Below are 18083 nucleotides of genomic sequence, written 5' to 3' on the forward strand. Positions count from 1 at the left end.
GATTAGGTTCATTGATTTGTCAAATCGTTTCGAACATTAGAAACGTTTTAAGAACGTTATAAAAGTATCGTTCTCGCAAGTACATTCAAGCAAATTGAACAAGGTTGAAGGGTTGCACGTGCACAAGTTGTTGACACGTGCCGATCTGCCTATCGATGCGCGTATTTTACGACTATTTGCTGGTTCATGAAGGCGTGAAGCGCGAGAATCGGTGCCACGAGGACGCGGGAAAACGGTGGCGAAATCGAGCGTGGAAGCGAGACGCGCCATGACGAAATTCGTGCGATCCACAAACCCGAGAATTTTCACGGGAATTCGAAGAGTGGGGGGAACAAGGAGCAAACAGCCCTCAGCTGTAGGATTTCGTTCTCTTAGACGACGAGTTGTACTACTGTTTGATGTCTTCCCCGTGTTGATCTTACATTTTAAACACAATTTACCATGTCTGCTTCTATATCTTCTCAATTTATCTTTGAATTTGTAAAATAATTTCTTATATATCGTATCGATTATGATAATGAAAAATTGCTTTGCATCATTGATATCTATGATAATATTTTTAATAAATGTTTAATTTATGATGATTATTTTTTTTTAATTTTGACCTAATTTTTGTATTTTCGTTAGTTCTCTTAATTTTTCTGGAATTTCTAAATAGAAATGCTTATACATGTTTATCGCTCTTATCGAAATAATTAAATATAGAAGAGAGAATAATTAATTGATTTGATTTTATATTTTTCAATAAACTTTTTTAAATTAAAGAATAAACTGAAAAAATCGTAATAATGTTTTTTGTTTTCCAAATTATTTTAATTTATTAAAATGCAATCAAATAAAGGAAAAAAAATATATGAAGAAAGTATTTTTATGAAATTTTTATTTGACGAAGAATGAAACGAAATATAATCATCGAAAGCAATATGTAATATATTTTTCAATAAATAGCAATTTTAGCAAATAAAAAAAAATTGTCATAAAACCAACGTTTTTTTAATACTATAATTTACATCATTTATATAATATATTTAATTTAATAAACAATAAACAACAAAAATCTACCTGAAAAGTCACATACAAAAAAACTTTCTCTTTGGAACAAAACATGAAAAAATAACTTCGTGCAAAAGAAAACAATCATTATTTATTGCGACATATTCTATCAAAAATTGGAAGAAAGCAAGTAAAACGATTCCTGAAGTAACAGTTTCTCTTTTTTCCTGTAAAATAAATGCGCGGCAATACGTATCTAGGACGAAAGTCATTAACAAGATAGCCTTTCAAGGCGAAATATATAACAACAGTTGGTCGAGTTTTTGAGGATCGAGAGAATCGTAATAATCGTAAACAGATGGAATAAATAGAATGCGTGCGCCTTTTCATTTTGGAATCGCGAGTTAAACGTGATTTTTCATCAGGCACCGTTACTCGTACTGCACATGCATGCAGGAAAGGTGCACGTAGCACGTGCATGCACTGCATAAGATTATCGAGGAAACGAGTGGTGTACGAGTACCGTAAATGTACATAACGGTGACACAGCGTGAAACGCGCATGAGACTATTCGTTATACCGAAATGAACAGTTAATGGGAATGCGCGGAGTGGAACCTTTGCTCCTAGCGAAGCGGGAAAATAAAGAAATTGACGGTGGAATAATTTGGATACAAAAAGCTTGCAATGTGGAAAATTAAAAGGTATGAGAAATCTCGTTCTCTCGTGGAAAATTATAAAAGAGAATCAAACTTTAATTAGATTTTTAAAGAAGATACGAATAAAATTTTAACGATTGAAGTTAGGAATAAAGTTACTTCGTTAATTTATTATTCGAATACGAAACGCAGATAATTATGGCGCCAAATGTTCGAGGTTATATAAAGAATAAAATTTTGAATAACTTTACTCGAAATTTTAAATGATTTTCAATGGATTAGTAACTCTGACTTTTACAAAGTCTCTTAAACATTGATAGAAAAATAAAAACGATCATTTTTACTTTTGTAAAATGAGTTTAAATGTAAGATAAAGAGGATAAAGATCATATGGTAATTCTTTTCTAACATTTCAACAGATTTAAATAAAACATTTTTGCAACAATTAATAACAAAAATCTAAAATGAATAACACAAGTGCAACTTATATCCACGTATCACTCACACAAACCATCAAGTATTATAATTAAACCAATTTCCAATTCCTGATCCAATTTCCTCCATATTCTTGTAACCGATCACGATCGACATGGATCACCACCAACTACACGATTCTAATTCACGAAAATCGAAACAAAGCAGCCATACATAAGTACGCATATACATTCGAAAATATTCGAACGTTCATTACAGAATGTGATAATTGATTTAAATTATAAAAACGATTCGAAAATAATTCTAACCATTACACATCTTAAATACTATATCATCAAATTAATCATTAATTATGATATAAAATCATCAGAAAATGGATAAAATAACAGAATATTATTAAAATATGATATCGACGCAAATGTCGCAGAAAAATTGGTCCATCCAGTATGGAGCAGATGTTGTTATTGGAGCCAGCCAAACGTTAACATAATTCATTATATAAAACTAACACGTTAATTTTAACACCGTATAATTCTCGTACCGTCTAACATTCTCGGTGTATACGCGTACAATTCGATCATCCATGGGTTTTCTCTGTCGATCGAAAGAGTACATCTGTCCTAAGATCCTCCCAAGAAGCAAGAAGAAGAAGAAGAAGAATGGAGCGATCTCGAGGAAAATTTTCGCAATTTGAAAAAGAAAAACGCGGGAAGCAATGTGAACAACAGATGAACACGGTTGGTACCTGGCGGATGAAGCCACCATGAATTGACCAGGGATGGTTGTTGGTTGCCGTGGCCCTCGCCGACAGGGGCGTACATCCTCCTCCGACTACGTCACGCCCGTCACTGCCGCCCCGTGCGGCTGCACCCTCGACTGCCTTCAACCCATAACCCACCGCTCCTCCCGGGATTCCTGTCACTTCCCCTTCCTCCGCGTACGCAAGAGGGTTGCAAGGTTACCGATTCCCCCTTTCCCCACCGCGCACCCCCTCTCTCGAATCCACCCCCGCCTCGGCTGCCATCCCACCCCCGCGGCCACCTCGAGCGGCTCGCGTTCAAGGTGGAGGAACAACCGCCTCCAACCTCGAGCGACGCACAACCACCCCCGGAGTCAGTTTTCCTACGCAAGCAGCAACCGGCCAGCCACAGCCATCACTTTCGCTAGAAAATCCTCGGCCCGTTACGAGGGCGGCCAGGGCTGACGTTGCAAAGGGCGAGCGTGTTCAACTTTTCCTTCCTTTTTTTTTTTTCTTCTTCTCCTCGTTCTTTTCTCTCTCTCTCTCTTTCTTTCTCCCTTTTTTTACGTGTGAGAGTACTATCGTGGTCAGGCGAACTCGTTATTCGCTGTTCACGAATGGCGAACCGACCGGTCAAAGGCGAGCTCTTTCCCTGAATCGATAAGATAATTTGGCCAGCGCGTAAGAGGAAAAGAGGATGGAACGAAATGGCGACGCGTCGAATCGACGAAATACACACCGTTGCTATGCAATAGACGATGATTTACATTTGTCGACGTATATATACGATCGTTTTGGAGAATTTATAAGTTGTGTGTTTCGTATGTTTCGTTTCGATATTCCATTCGGATCTACGAACGAAAAATATATGCGTTTGATCGCGGATTGAATTGGTTTTGAGAATAAGGATCATCGATCTAGATTGAAATTTCGATCAACAGATGCGGGGAAGAGGTTCCCTTCGAGGTATCGAAACGGAAAGGTGTTGGGAATCTGCTTAAATTGCTTGTAATGTATAAGATAAGCTCATAGGTATTTTTCAATCGTTTCAATTGGTGCATTGGAGATGCGTACGCCAAGCGCTTTCTGTTAGTCGGATTAACCAGTGATTCCAGAAGGAACATTTGTTTCACGCGTCGACAGTTTCTGTCATACACACATTAATTATCCTTATGTGTTTTCTGTGTGCATTTTCATTGTTCAAAATTAAAGATTTTCTAACTCGTCATATTCTTTTGTGATATTTTGTAAAATATACAAATTACAAAAGAATCAAAATCTTAAATTATTAATTATTTAAATTATAAAGTATAATTTTACGAAATTAAAGATTTCCTAATTCGTCATATTCTTTTGTGATATTTTGTATAATATACAAATTACAAAAGAATCAAAATTATTATATAAATCTTAAATTATTAATTATTTAAATTATAAAGTATAATTTTACGATTTCACGAAGAATAAGATAAATCTTAAACTCCATTTTTTTAATGTTTATAAAAATTTAATTTTCCAATCGTATAAAAATGTATTATCCACGAAAAAAGAAATAAGTTATATCTGACATCAAAAATACGATAATAAATTTTAAACATAAACGAATCATTCGTTCAACGATTCATCGTAATTTTGTTAAATATCTTTCGTAGAAAGGTATAAACATTCCAATGCATTAAACGAGAACGAAATCAACCCAAAAATGAAAATATCGATACAACCCAACCCCCTCGATTCATTCTCCAAAAAATAAAAATTCAACGGAACAGCCGTATGAAACGCGACGCATCGCGATCCCCTATTTCGCTCCCCCCTCCCCTCCCCCCACACAACTCGCATAGCTGGAATCGTTCGATAATTAAGGTAATGTTTCGCATACCGCGATCCCCCCTCCCCGTTATATATTTTTCATCCCTGGCCAAGGATGNACCTCGGAAGAACTAATCATTAACCTCCTTTCACCCTCCCAAACACCGCTCTAACTCGACCACCTTCGCTTCACTTTCACCTGTGCCCTCTACTCTCCACTTCTCCCTCCCTCCCTCTCTCTCTCTCTCCTTCGTCTAACCCATTCACCCTCCCTTCCCCCGAGCTTTCTTCGTTTCTCAAATACGCTTCGCGCGCGTATTACGATTACACGCGCTCGCTTTCACCGCTTTTTTCACGGCCCTCTGCTTCGATCTCCTTTCGAACGACTTTCCATCCACTTTTCCCTTTTCTTGTTGCGGGATGCAACTTTTAACAGGTCGATTCCTTCTTGCACTTTCGATGATTTCACGTTGAAAGATAATTACTTTTTCTAAGTCTGTTTGTTTTTTTTTTTTTTTTTTTTTTTAAAGTAGAGAGTTGAAAGGAGTTGGTTGCATGTTGAGAACGGTGAAAGAAGAAGATTAAACGTAACGTGAAATGGGCGAAGCTAGTTCGTAAACTAGTTTCGTCTAGGAGATTCGCGCCAACCGTTGTGAGGTTGGCGTAGTAACCCTGTTGCTGGCCTTCCGTGCATATATATATATATATATATGTATACACTCGCGTGAAAGGTTGCACCCTGTGCAACCCTCCGAACTTGAAGGCTGCGGTATACAGATAAACGCGAGGAGATAGATCAATAAATACGCGGGATACGTTGTTACACGTGCGTTATTATGCGTTCTGCGATGCATTCAATTGCAGGAAAACGCGAGCGAAGTGAAAAAAATCTTGTCAATCAATTCTTTTTTTATATCATGTTTTAGATTGTTACTACATATTAGATAAATCAATTTTTATCATTTGATACATAATTCCAACAAATAGATAATTTTTAATTTCAATCATAAATTTGCCTTTTTTTTAAATAATTTTTTCTATGAATTAACATTTTTTTACACTTTTATTAATTCTTAAAAACTGTCATCGAAAAAAGTTCTATGAAAATATTTGCTTGGAATTAAGTTTCATTTATGATAACCTTTAAAGGTTAATTGGAAAAAATAATTAGGTACATAAATTCAAACTAATCAAATATACTGTGTAATAATTGTATTGAATAAATAACATTAAATGATTTAATCGATTTGTGTACGTACAGAATGTATCATGTTATAATAAATTATGCTAAAAAATAAATTGTGTTTTTTTATGAATATTAACATAAATAAAAATTTTTCTATATAACAATTATTGAGAAAAATATATTATATAGAAGAATGAATTAGAGAGAAAAATAAAGTGAGCATTAAACAATTTCTCGATTAAATAATTCACTATTCGTACGAAATGATTGTCCTGTGAACAGGTATTCATATATTTTTAATCGATGTAACCGACTAATGTCGACGTTGAATCTACAATCCAAGCATAGGGTCGAAGTCACTCTATTTTGTCAAAGTACACAGCGATTGCTGTTTATCCACTTCTGTATCTTGATTTACGTGTATAGTTTCAAGTCGATAAGATCTACCGTATAACAGAAGGGTAGTATATAAGACACGAGAAGGGCAAGTGATGTGTAAAATCGATCAATGATATTGATGAAATCGTGGAAATTGTCCAACATGAATAGCTGATTCCATCTTAAAGATATGAATTTTGATCAAAATTATAGCGATTTGTTTAGTTTTAAAATCGAAATTTTCCTATATGATTCTATATGATTAAGTATAAACATAATTTTGAAAAAAATATTACATAAATTTTTATGTTATATTCGAAAAATTAAGATATTTTTTTATGTGAAAATAAATTTGAAAATTTATATAATTATAAAAAAGATTTATCGAATTAAAAATTAATGATACAATATTATATTCTTTTTAGATTAATACTAATTTAAAAATGCTAATTTACACATTAATTTCTTACATATATATATATGCATAATTAATTATTATGAAACTGTATTAAACAAAATACACATATTTTCATTGTTAATTTTTATAAAATCTTAAAAATCTATGATTTTCAAATCGAATAATCATTAACTCGAAAAAAATTTCTTCCGCGATAAAGCGATATATCGAATCCGTTCAATAAAGAAAATTCTTCTTAAAAATACGAAAAAAAAAAAAAGAAGAAACGCGGTGAATTGCATCCCTTAAGAGGAAATAACATAAAGGAGGTACAGGAAAACAGAAGCTGTACGTCCAGAAGCGGGCGCTTTCGTGCGAAGGTCGAGTCGTCAGTGGTTAGAGAGAAGGGTGTGCGCGGGGTAGCCGAAAAAGGGAGGAAGAGGGGCAAGATGCAACGCACATCTATTGATTCTCCTTCAGCGTGAAGGCCCGCGTGTCCCACTCACTTTCGGAAGCGCGCACGCACGCACGCACTCGCGCGTTTTCCCCGGCCGGCAGTACATGGACACGTGGCTTGCTGCGTGGCGTACTTACGTGTGCATACACACGCACAACCGAGTGCGTCCCGATAGTTGAATGCAGGGCACAAAACGGCCTCTCTCCTTCATTCTTTCCTTCCCCTCCCTTTCCCTTTTCTCCCGTACTTAGCTTAAAGAAGGAAGGAAAGGAAAAGAAAAAAAAAAAAAAAAGAAAAAAAAAGAGGGGGGAACTGGATTTTGCAACCTCCCTTCCGTGCATTCCTACTATGAATTTCCTTGGCCGGCTGCATAAAGAATTAGAATGCCAGAACGCGCACACCGGCAGTTTATATAGAGGTATAGGATAAAAAAAAAAGGAGGCATAGGGGTGAGGGACGTCATGTCCTAAATGCTCAACGCGGCTTTGCACTTGCAACTATGCTTCACGATGTTGCGTATTCAAAATCTTGGAGGGTAAGCATCGGCTTTGCAAACAATAAACCAGATCGACACAGAGAGACACCGCTTTTCGAGGTTGAATAACAAAGTGCACGGAACTGGCGAGCAAGAACAACTTTATTGCCTTTGTTGGTTGAACCAGGTTGTCCTATGTCATCGAGATGGGTAATTAACTGAGGCAACGAAAAATACGGCTCTTTCGAAGACATTGAGTATGAACAAATAAGTACTTTAATGTGCGTAGGAAGAGAGACAAGTGAATCTTATATAATAGTATATAAAATATCGATAATTGTTGGTCTGATTCGAAATGAAATTATATAGTCGAAAAGAGATCGAAAGTGGAAATATTTCTATAGGAAATAATTTGAGATTGAAAAATTATATAAGTATAATATTATATGAATTATTATGCAAAGAAAAAATAAGATTTAATTTAATGATGTATATTTAAAATAATTTCTCTGTAAATATATTTAATAATGTAATATTTTTTACTAATTGAAAATAATATTTAAATTCTTGCTCAATACTGAATCCCAAATATAATATAGATTTCAATTTCAAGTTATTGATCAAATTAATTTTATTGATCAAGTTGAATCAATTATTATGTATATTAATTATTTATATTAATAAAAAATAGATACGCGTAAATATATGATAAGATAGCAAATCAATTTTAATATGCAGAAGCAATCTTAGAATAATAACGTTTCGATCTCATATTTGTTTACATGAATCGAAAGGTACAGAAATGGTGTCGCAAAAACTATGAGATTCCTATTCGAACCGTTAGCAGGATGCAAAGTATGATTCGAATGTACAAGAGTCATCGTACTCAGTGGAACCAAACATGCAGAAACACAAACATATGTCACCGTTAAGGTTACGAAAACAATTGTTCTAGGTTGTCGTAAGGGTCAATTTGTGCGATGAGAAATTGTATATTGAAATCCATTCAAGCAACGATTGGTTATCGAATACGTTGTAAAATATTCAAGGAAAATCTCATTATTTTATTATAATGTCACTTAAATTTTAAATATGTTTGTGTGATAATTAAAATATAATTTTTTATTCTAAAATATTGTTATACAAATTTTAATATTATGATATGTAATAATTATATTATATTCTCATATAACATTAAAAAGAATTATAAAAATATAGATATTTTATAAAAATAAATAATATAATGATAAATAACATAAATTTTTGTATTAAAATATTATAAATAAATACATGAAAATTAAAAAATTTTATTGTAAAAATTTAAATTATATTTATATTTTACATGTTTTTCTTTATTCATATTCTTTTTTATAATCATTTTAAACTTTTATCATAATAACTCATATCATGATATATCATGATATGAAAACTAATAATAACAAGCATATATTAAAATAATAATATAGAAAAAAAATAAGATTTATAAGTGAAATTATAAGGTATTGAATATATGTATCAAATAAAAACTTACGAAAATCGGTTTTCCACGCATCCGTTTCCCGCCTTTCTGCTTTTCGTAAATTCTTCCTTTTCTTAACTTTCCAAATTTTCTTTTAATTTGAGATGTTAAAAATTATTCTAACCCTTTCGCGACATATCATTAAATGCCGGTACCATGCGAGAAAAAAATTCATTTTTAACAAAACATTTCCATTCTTATTTTAAATACTAGGTCACCGAAATCACTTGTTGTAGGATTAGGGATTTTTGGATCATCATATACAAAAGCGGCGAGAAGATGACAATGTATGTAAAAGAACCGATTTTCGCGAAAAACTCTTAACTCTTTCGTCCGTACGCTGCCAGCAGCGAAGGCAACTGAAAACAGAGAATCGGCAGCCAGATTGTCGGTCACATAGACGTCCTTATCACGCATTGAAAATGAAAATTTGGTCCGGAATCAGTGGCGCCGTCTCGCGGAAGCGGGAAAATTTATTTGATTTTTAAGATCTTTATAATAAGAAATGCTCCTTTTATTATAAAATTTAATTACGCTTTCTATTTATAAATCATTATCTTATAATTATAGTAGAACGAATTATTGAAAAATATGTGATTGTATTGAATATTTTATCTAATTAAAAAAGAAAAATATGTTTTTACGATATAAAAATAAAATAATTATAAAATAGTTTAAATTATAATAGTAATTATAATATATAATAGTAATATATAATATATAATAATATTTAATTGATAAAATTAATAAACTTTAATTATAAATAAAAAAATAGAAAAACTATTATATAAATTAATTTAAATTTTTTATTTATATTTCATTTTAATTTATTTCAACAGTAATAGTTTTAGGAGAAAATTTACAAATAAAAATCGAATTTTGTAAAACAATTTGATATAAATTACATTTATCATTTTACTACATATTTTAATATATTAACCAATAACTACTGTATTACTATCGATAAAATCATAAGGTGGTACTTCCAAATTTAATGGAGCCGGTCCTTTTCTAATCCTGCCACTGGCATCATAATGAGATCCATGGCAAGGACAATAATAACCACCAAAATCACCTGCATTTGCAATTGGAACACATCCTAAATGTGTACATACACCCAAAACAATCAGCCATTGTGGCTGCTTTACACGATCTAAATCTACTTCTGGATCTCTAAGAATCTTAATATCAACTCCTGCCTCTTTTTCAATTTCTTTTTTTGTCCTATTATCATATAAAAAAAAAATTTATATTTAATTCAATTAAATATCATTTAAAAAATAATACAAAAAATAATCAGTAATATTTACCTGTGTCGTACAAATATAGGTTTTCCTCGCCATTTAAAGACAGCACTTTTTCCTTCAGGAATAGCATCAAGTTTTATTTCAATTTTTGCTAATGCAAGTACATCAGCTGAAGCACTAAATGTAGCTATTAAGTCATATATGGCTGATTTTGCTATATAAGCACCAGTAACTCCACTTGCTATATAATAATATCAAAATTTATATTTCTATGTAATTTTATTCTGTAAAATTGAAATAAAATAAAAAGAATTAAAAGATTTATTTACCAGCTGTCATAAGATATGCAAATGATTTGCGGTTACTTGAATTTTCTTTACTTTTACTTCTTGGATCTTGTACAGCTTCATGACGATAATCACTAAAATCTGGCCATTGAACATCAGAATGTGCTAACCTCCTCTGCGTTGCTAATAAACTGGCTGCAATAATTAATTCAATCAAATCTTTGCTTTCAAATTAATATATACTGTACTATATGAAATAAGATAATAGAAATAATTAAGTTTATATATATAATTTAGTTAATATATATATATATATATATATAAGTTTATAAATATTTTTTTTTAGTTCCTAAACGCAAAAAGATTTGTGCAATATTTAGAAACTCAATTGGTATAACAGTAATCTAATCTAGCAGTAAGTATGCAAGTACTGAATACAGCATATGATTATATAATCGAAATATGAAATGAATTTTGTTGAAATAAATACAAAAGTTAATAAAATAACTTTGAATTAAAAGTTTCGAACCTCCAATTCCTGAACTCACTCGTAGAGCTCCTGTAATAAGAGATTCATGCAAACTTTGAACGAGAATTCGCTTGACGTCAGATTTAGTAATAATTTTTGTTTTTTCTACAATACCCCTTCCGGTTACTGGTTGCATTCCATTTGAAATGACAGATGTCGATTTTAAAAGTGGTAAGAAATTTGTCGATTTCGCAACAACGTTCATTTTTCTTAATTATTCACGTCGAATTAACTTCATCGAATACCAACTAAAAGTCGAAGACTTGTACTGTCAGATGTCTCTGCAAAGCAACCTTCATGTAAATTATATACAGATGTCGCGCAATAACGTATTGAATATAACTTATTTAGATAAGAAATAATAATAATATTTTCAAATAATAAATAATAATAATATTTTCTGAAATATAAAAGTTTCATATATTACTTTTACAATATGAGAAACAATTATCATATTTTTATAAGAAAATTCTAGATACTATTCTTAATAATTATTTATAAATATTTTATGAATTTAATTTATATTCTTTGTAAAAAATTAAAATCCTAAATTATTATTTAAAATATATAAAAATTACTTTAAAAATATATATGATAAAAATTTATATGAATATTTATATGTATAAATATATTTAGATAAATGTTTAAAATTAAATAAATTTTTAAAAAACAAATTACATTAATGAAGAAATTATTAAAATATTATTATAGTAATAATATTAATAAATAATTATATTATGTATAATATATAATGTATAATTACAAAATTATTATATTGTATAATATATTTCACAAAAAATTACAATAAATAATTAATATAAACAAAAAACTCTATGTCATATATTTTAGTACTGTACTAATCTTATAATAATTATAATATTGATTCATTGTATAATAATGATCCATATTACAATAAATAAACATTTATTATAATAAATATTTAAATTGAGACGAGTCTTAACTATTATCAAATTTATTTTTATTTGATTTGCTGATACTAAAATACCTTTAAGATATCTACTAATAAAATAGGTTTAAACTAATAATTTTTGGACAATTTTATTTTGAACAATTAAAAAATGTTTTTAAAAATTCTTATAAATATAAACAAAATTTTGTATATTTATGATTTATTGTATTTAAATTTATTATTATATTTCGTTTTTTTATAGTATTTTACGCTAAAATATGTGTATAAAATAAGATATGTTAAACATTATTATAAATTTTCTAATATTTTTACAATTGATATTTCAGAACATAAAAGAAAATCAAATATAAGATGTCAAATCTATTCTATTATCTTGTCTATGGTAATAGTATACTGTTATGTTATATTGTTATTCGATATTTTTGTCTTTGTATATAAGTTATATTGTATTTTTCTAAACAAACATTTTTAGAAAATATTAATAATTATAAATAGAAATTAAAAATATAATATATATTGAATATAATTATATATATATGAAATATATATTGAACTATATAATTTGACAGTACTAATCTTTATTCTAATTTAAATAGTTGTTGTCAATATTTATTGTAATTTGTCTATAAAAATGGTAAGTAAATAATATTTTATAATAAAAAAATAAATCATTTTTGTTATTAAAAACTAAAATATTAATTTTATATTGAAATATTGTATGAAGTATTTATACAATTTTGAAGGTTATGTTTTGAAATACATAAATATTCTTTATTTTAAATTATTAATACTTTTTAAAATGTTATATATATGTATTTTAGGCGAATACATTACAAAATTGGAGTCCATTTGCCAAAGAATATGATCCCTTAAAAGCAGGTAGTATTGATGGTACAGATACAGAACCACATGATAAAGCTATTAGTCGTGCAATACAAGCGCATTATGAATCTCCTCATGGCTTAAAATCAAAACCAGAAAGAACATTATTTGTTGCTAGATTTGGTCCAAAAATTACAAAACATGATTTAAAAGAGGTATAATAATAATTTTTTATATTAATAATATTTTTTATTAATATAACAAATATATAATTTAAGTATAATTTTAAACATTGATTTAGTTTTTCTCTAAATATGGAGAGGTCATATCGGCAAAAGTTATAATTGATATTGTAACTGGATTATCTCAAGGTTATGGATTTGTAGAAATGAGAAGCGAAGATGAAGCTAGAAGAGTACTTAGACGTTGTGTTGATGCTACATTAAAAGGTTATCAAATTTTTATAGATTATGAGTGTGGACGCACTTTGAAAGGATGGAAACCAAGAAGACTTGGTAATTAATCATATTGTATTTATTTATAACCTTATATTATAAATATATATATTATAAATAAGTGTTAGTTAATTAAATTTAAAATTTTTAAAAATTTAATTAAATATAATTAAAAATATAATCTTATAGGTGGTGGTTTTGGTGGTAAAAAGGAATCGGGTCAACTTAGATTTGGTGGAAGAGATAGACCTTTCAAAAAACCAATTGTACCTAATATAATAAGGTCTCATCATCATCATCAAGAACATACACATCATCATACACATCATCAATATCATCACCATCATCATTATCATCATCATCATCGTCATTAAAAATTTATATTTTAATCTTATTTTTGTAAGTTTCATTTTATGTCTAAAAATCATAAATGAAACATTAAAAATATTATCATGTAATATTTTACTACTTGTTGAAAGATTTTTCTGTAAATTTTGCAGTTTTGACTTGTATCCAATATAAATATTTAAGATCTATGTATTTTATAAAGATATTAGGAACAATACAATTTTAATGTATTATGAAACAATTTACTATTATTAAATATTTGTTTTCAAAATATTTCATATAACAATTCTTGTAAAAATGTTTTTAATTTGTAAATATTATAAATATACAAATTTTATTTATAAATAAAAAATTAAGAAGTAAGAAAATTTAAAGAAACATGTTTTTAATACTTTCTCAATAAAATCTATTTTATGAAATAATATAAATTTCAAAAATAATATTTTCGAATTTCAGTAGAATACTTTTTTTTTATTATATGTTTACTACATTTACATTTTTATAAAACATTTCTAAACTTCAAAATTATTTGAAATTTTTTTAACATTGCATAAATTCTAGTGGATGCCAAAATTCTTAGTGAATTATGTTACATTCACTTTCGAAAACAACATAATACATTTAAAACAGAAAAACATTTTAAAATAAATCAGAAACGTTAAAAAAAAACAATGATAATTTTAATATAAAATAAAAAATAATCTATTTCAATTTTAGTAAAAATTATCAAATTATCAATTATCACATAATTCTCTATTCTTACAAGATCATTGTTTAATTTTATGTTTAAATTATTAACATTGAATCAATTTAATCGATAAAATTACGAGAATTTAATTTAATAGTTTTATTGGAAAAAAATTGACACATCTTATGATTAATAATGTTCAGTATGTTAGCAAATACGTACAGAGATAAATCATAACGAATTTAATTTATGAATGAATGAAATTAATTTTTAAATGAAATTAAATCTATTATGGAACTTTTTTTAAATTTATTATGGAACTTTCATTATTGAGTCGGATAAAAAATTTTTTTTTTGTTTGAAAATGAAATATAATAATAAAATAATATTATTCAAACTTTTCAATTACTGGAAATTTATATTTTCATGATGTATATTCGGAATGTCGTATTAAAATTTCGACAGAGCTTAAATTCTTCGAATTGAGCGGGCGTACGAAAGATTAAGAGACATCGTACGCACAATTTATCAGCAACGACCATCAACAGAACGACTAAGCCAAGGGATTCAAGCTTTCTGGCGCGGTGTGAAGCGATGTCGTTAGCGTCGTGGAACTTTATACCCGAGCGTTGTAGCACCCTCTCCCTAGCATGGCCCCCTCCATATATGGAGCCGCATCGTGGTTCGACGTCGGCCACGCGGACGAAGTTTAAGCCTCCAGGCTGACTCTGATAAGGTAGCCTCTTTCCTCGATTCTTCTCACTCTGTCTCCTCTACCATCGCCAAGGTCTCAGAGGGGCAACCCACATTCGTTTGTCGCGACTCCTATTTCGTCTGCTCGGCCGCTGCTCTCGTTTGCACAACATAGCATTTGCTGCGTGCATAATGCTTTTTTTATTCACGGACACAGCTGCCGGAGTAGTAATTCGTACGTGATCATTGCTAGAGCCGAATATACAAGATATTGTGTAGATTTTGCGAGCAGTTTTTTCTTTTAATTGACTATTTATATTATTTGAATTTTATATTATTAATTTATCATTATATATCAATGTATTCAAATATATATTGTATTATTGTAACCATATTAATTTGTTCACCATAGTAATTATTAGTTTTGAAACAAGTAAAAGATTTAATTAACGTTTCATCAGAAAATGATTTTAGATATTATAGGAATTTTTTATACATTCTTTTGAAATATTTATATGTATATATTTTTTTTATTCATTCTATATTTATCATATCTCTTTTTTATTTCTTTAATATTACAAAATTCCATTTTATTTATATTTCATTTGATAATATATAGATAATTTTATTAAAATTTTGTATTATATCAAAAAGTATATATAATCATTTACAATTAACGAAACAAATTAAAAAATTATTATGAATGAAATGAAATAGTCTTTGATTAAAAGATATTTTGTTTATATAATATATATAATTATATATCATTGCCAGTGAATAAATTACGTTTCGTATATTACTTGCGATAATGATTATATTAATTTTTAGTATTCCAAAGGTATGCGTTGAATTTGAGCGAAGAAATTGCTACAAACTTCATGTTGTTATTGCTCGAGGGTAAATACATGTATATTTAGTGACCATGTCCACGTAAACCAGTGGGCAGTAAACTTTCCACCAATGGCGAGGTTGAACATGAAACGACTACAAGACAGATATAATGTAGCTGTATCAGCGTCAGAAATAACTTACTCGCAAAAAAAAAATGTATCTTAAAATTTTGTTTTCATTCTAACATATGCAGAAATAATTTTTGCTTAAAAAGGAACGAGGATCTAATCGAAATTTTCTTGAAACTTGTAAATATTAGTTTTTTATTTTTATTTTATAATTTAATGTTATTTAATATCATATTGATAAAAGTTTTTTGGATTTCAACTTTGGAGAACATAGTTTTCATATTCGATCACATAGAGACAAATTTAAAAAATAAAATATCTATAAAAGAATAAACAAAAGTCAAATAATTTGATTCTAATAAAATTCATCGTATAATTTTTAAATAATTAAAAACTTAATAATTAAAATAAAATATCATGAAGATATCTTGATCGAATTACATAAAAAATATCATCGAATAAATCAAACGCAATGCAATGACAAAAGAAACTAGATTATCAGGTTAGATAGAAAAACGTGAATTTCACCATTTTCTACGATTTGAATTGCAAAAGCACGTAACATCAATTCGTAACACGATTGTGCCCCACAATTCGTTAGTTCTGCATTAATACATATTCCGTTATAGCTCTGCATTAACACGTTTCGCACGATTGGAAAAAATAATCACATTGCGTGCAACATCGTGACAGATTTTATTAATAAGAAAGCCATATTTCTAAGTAAAATTTTATACGAATTTTTATCTCGAATATTATATTTCGTATCTTAAATTTTACTCGAGAAACCAGAATTCATATTCTGAATAACATCGACGGATATTTCGAGATGCTTTTCCTCCTTTCCCTATATATACATGTATATAAACATAGATATTTTTTAATTCGCTGTAATTTTCATTTTTTATCTTTTTCTCTCTAAATTTCTCTTCCATTTTCTTTCTCCTCTTCTCCTGCTCAAACGCATAATTATGAACTCGAGATTATTATGAACTCGCTCTAACCACTAAAATCACACCCCTGTATTTTCTTTTTTTGACGCTAACCATGAATGGAAATAAATGTAAAATGAAAGAAACATGGAAATATTCGCGAATGGTTACGATATAACGTTTGAATAAATAGCTATTTTTAAATGACCGTGGATACTCTTGGATACTCTACTCGCTCATACTCTTTGGGAATTCAGATAGTTACCATCGAGCTAGGAAATTGTGTGCATTTGTGTTAACTTGAAACTGTGAATGGCAAAACTGTGAATGTCATGATGAGTAGACATGTTCGATTTAATAATATAAAATATATAAATTAAATCGAATTTTAAAATGAAATAATAAGAGTATATATAATTGCTTATTTAATATTAATGTTTACAAATACCTATTGAATTATAATTAAAATAATATTAAAATTTAAAATATTATATATAAATTAAATCGAATTTCAAAATGGAATAATAAGACTATATATAACTGCTTATTCAATATTAATGTTTAGAAATACCTATTGAATTATAATTGTTTTAATCATATGTAATAATTTAATAATCATGTTGAAATTAATTAAGTTAATTATTATCTAATCGTTTAATATCAATTGTTGGTAATAATTCATTAATCGTTTGATATTAATCGTAGGTAATAATTTAATTATTCTGAGATTAATCGAAACATTAGGATGAAATCATGCAAAATTTTTAAAATCGTTATAAGAATTACAATTACTTATTCAATATTTAATATTCGAATAAAAAGTATTAGATTAATCGTACTCTAAACTCAAACTAAACTCATATTCGTATAATCGAACATACGTTCCAAAACAATATTTAACGAAGAGAAATGGGAAAAATGGATACCCAATATACCCTTCTCAACCAAGAATCTCCAATTCTTAGCAAACTTAGAAACGAAAGATAAGTTAAAAGAATAACAGGGAGTAAACAAGCTCCCTCTGGCGATCGAGGGATTTGGCTCTCCTAATCGAGATATTCAAAATTCGCCTATTCCCTCCACTCCCAAACAACCTCGGCTCCATGGATGATTGCGGGGGCGGGAGGCAGGCGGCGGAAGGGGCCC

The 18083-nt window shown here is 29.1% G+C and overlaps 3 protein-coding genes across 5 annotated transcripts in view; 1 reads left to right on the forward strand and 2 right to left on the reverse strand.

The window, feature by feature from the left end:
* Window positions 1-9424, reverse strand: part of LOC102680993 (zinc finger protein chinmo) — a 59433-nt gene extending 50009 nt beyond the window's left edge. The window contains exon 1 of one of the 2 annotated variants that reach the window (XM_006618816.2): window positions 9059-9424. Coding sequence is in view for 1 of the 2 variants with exons in the window: in XM_006618814.2 (XP_006618877.1) it covers window positions 2832-2907 (76 nt within the window). In the remaining variant the exon portion in view is untranslated. Of the gene's footprint in view, window positions 1-2831; window positions 2908-9058 lie in introns of those variants that run through there. The other variant, XM_006618814.2, reaches the window with a different exon arrangement.
* A 408-nt stretch (window positions 9425-9832) lies between these two features.
* LOC102670632 (cytochrome b-c1 complex subunit Rieske, mitochondrial) lies at window positions 9833-11396 on the reverse strand. Of its 2 annotated transcripts, none has more exons than XM_006618821.2 (4): window positions 11110-11396; window positions 10623-10775; window positions 10357-10534; window positions 9833-10270 (listed from the first exon to the last, which is right to left on the reverse strand). In XM_006618821.2, exons 1-4 carry the CDS (start codon window positions 11312-11314, stop codon window positions 9982-9984), a joined length of 825 nt encoding a protein of 274 aa, XP_006618884.1. In that variant the 5' UTR covers window positions 11315-11396; the 3' UTR covers window positions 9833-9981. The 2 variants fall into 2 exon arrangements, with proteins under 2 accessions (XP_006618884.1, XP_031367860.1); XM_031512000.1 differs by having other exon boundaries at window positions 11224-11390.
* Window positions 11397-12434: 1038 nt separating this feature from the next.
* LOC102670766 (U11/U12 small nuclear ribonucleoprotein 35 kDa protein-like) lies at window positions 12435-13877 on the forward strand. Its single transcript, XM_006618822.2, has 4 exons — window positions 12435-12674; window positions 12862-13077; window positions 13164-13377; window positions 13507-13877. The coding sequence occupies exons 1-4, from the start codon at window positions 12672-12674 to the stop codon at window positions 13689-13691; spliced, it is 618 nt and encodes a 205-aa protein (XP_006618885.1). The 5' UTR covers window positions 12435-12671; the 3' UTR covers window positions 13692-13877.
* The last annotated feature ends 4206 nt before the right edge of the window (window positions 13878-18083 follow it).

The sequence above is a fragment of the Apis dorsata genome, unplaced genomic scaffold (assembly GCF_000469605.1).
Source record: "Apis dorsata unplaced genomic scaffold, Apis dorsata 1.3 scaffold_376, whole genome shotgun sequence".
In the NCBI taxonomy this organism is placed as follows: Eukaryota; Metazoa; Arthropoda; class Insecta; order Hymenoptera; family Apidae; genus Apis; species Apis dorsata.

Bases quoted from the DNA above. Each gene is read 5' to 3' on its own strand.
- LOC102670632 (XM_006618821.2), bottom strand. From the start codon at position 11,314: ATGAACGTTGTTGCGAAATCGACAAATTTCTTACCACTTTTAAAATCG. The intron at 10,535-10,622 runs GTAAATAAATCT...ATTATTATATAG, and splicing joins TGCATATCTTATGACAGCTG to CAAGTGGAGTTACTGGTGCT. The intron at 10,271-10,356 runs GTAAATATTACT...ATATGATAATAG, and splicing joins CCTATATTTGTACGACACAG to GACAAAAAAAGAAATTGAAA.
- LOC102670766 (XM_006618822.2), top strand. The intron at 13,078-13,163 runs GTATAATAATAA...ACATTGATTTAG, and splicing joins CAAAACATGATTTAAAAGAG to TTTTTCTCTAAATATGGAGA. The intron at 13,378-13,506 runs GTAATTAATCAT...ATAATCTTATAG, and splicing joins ATGGAAACCAAGAAGACTTG to GTGGTGGTTTTGGTGGTAAA.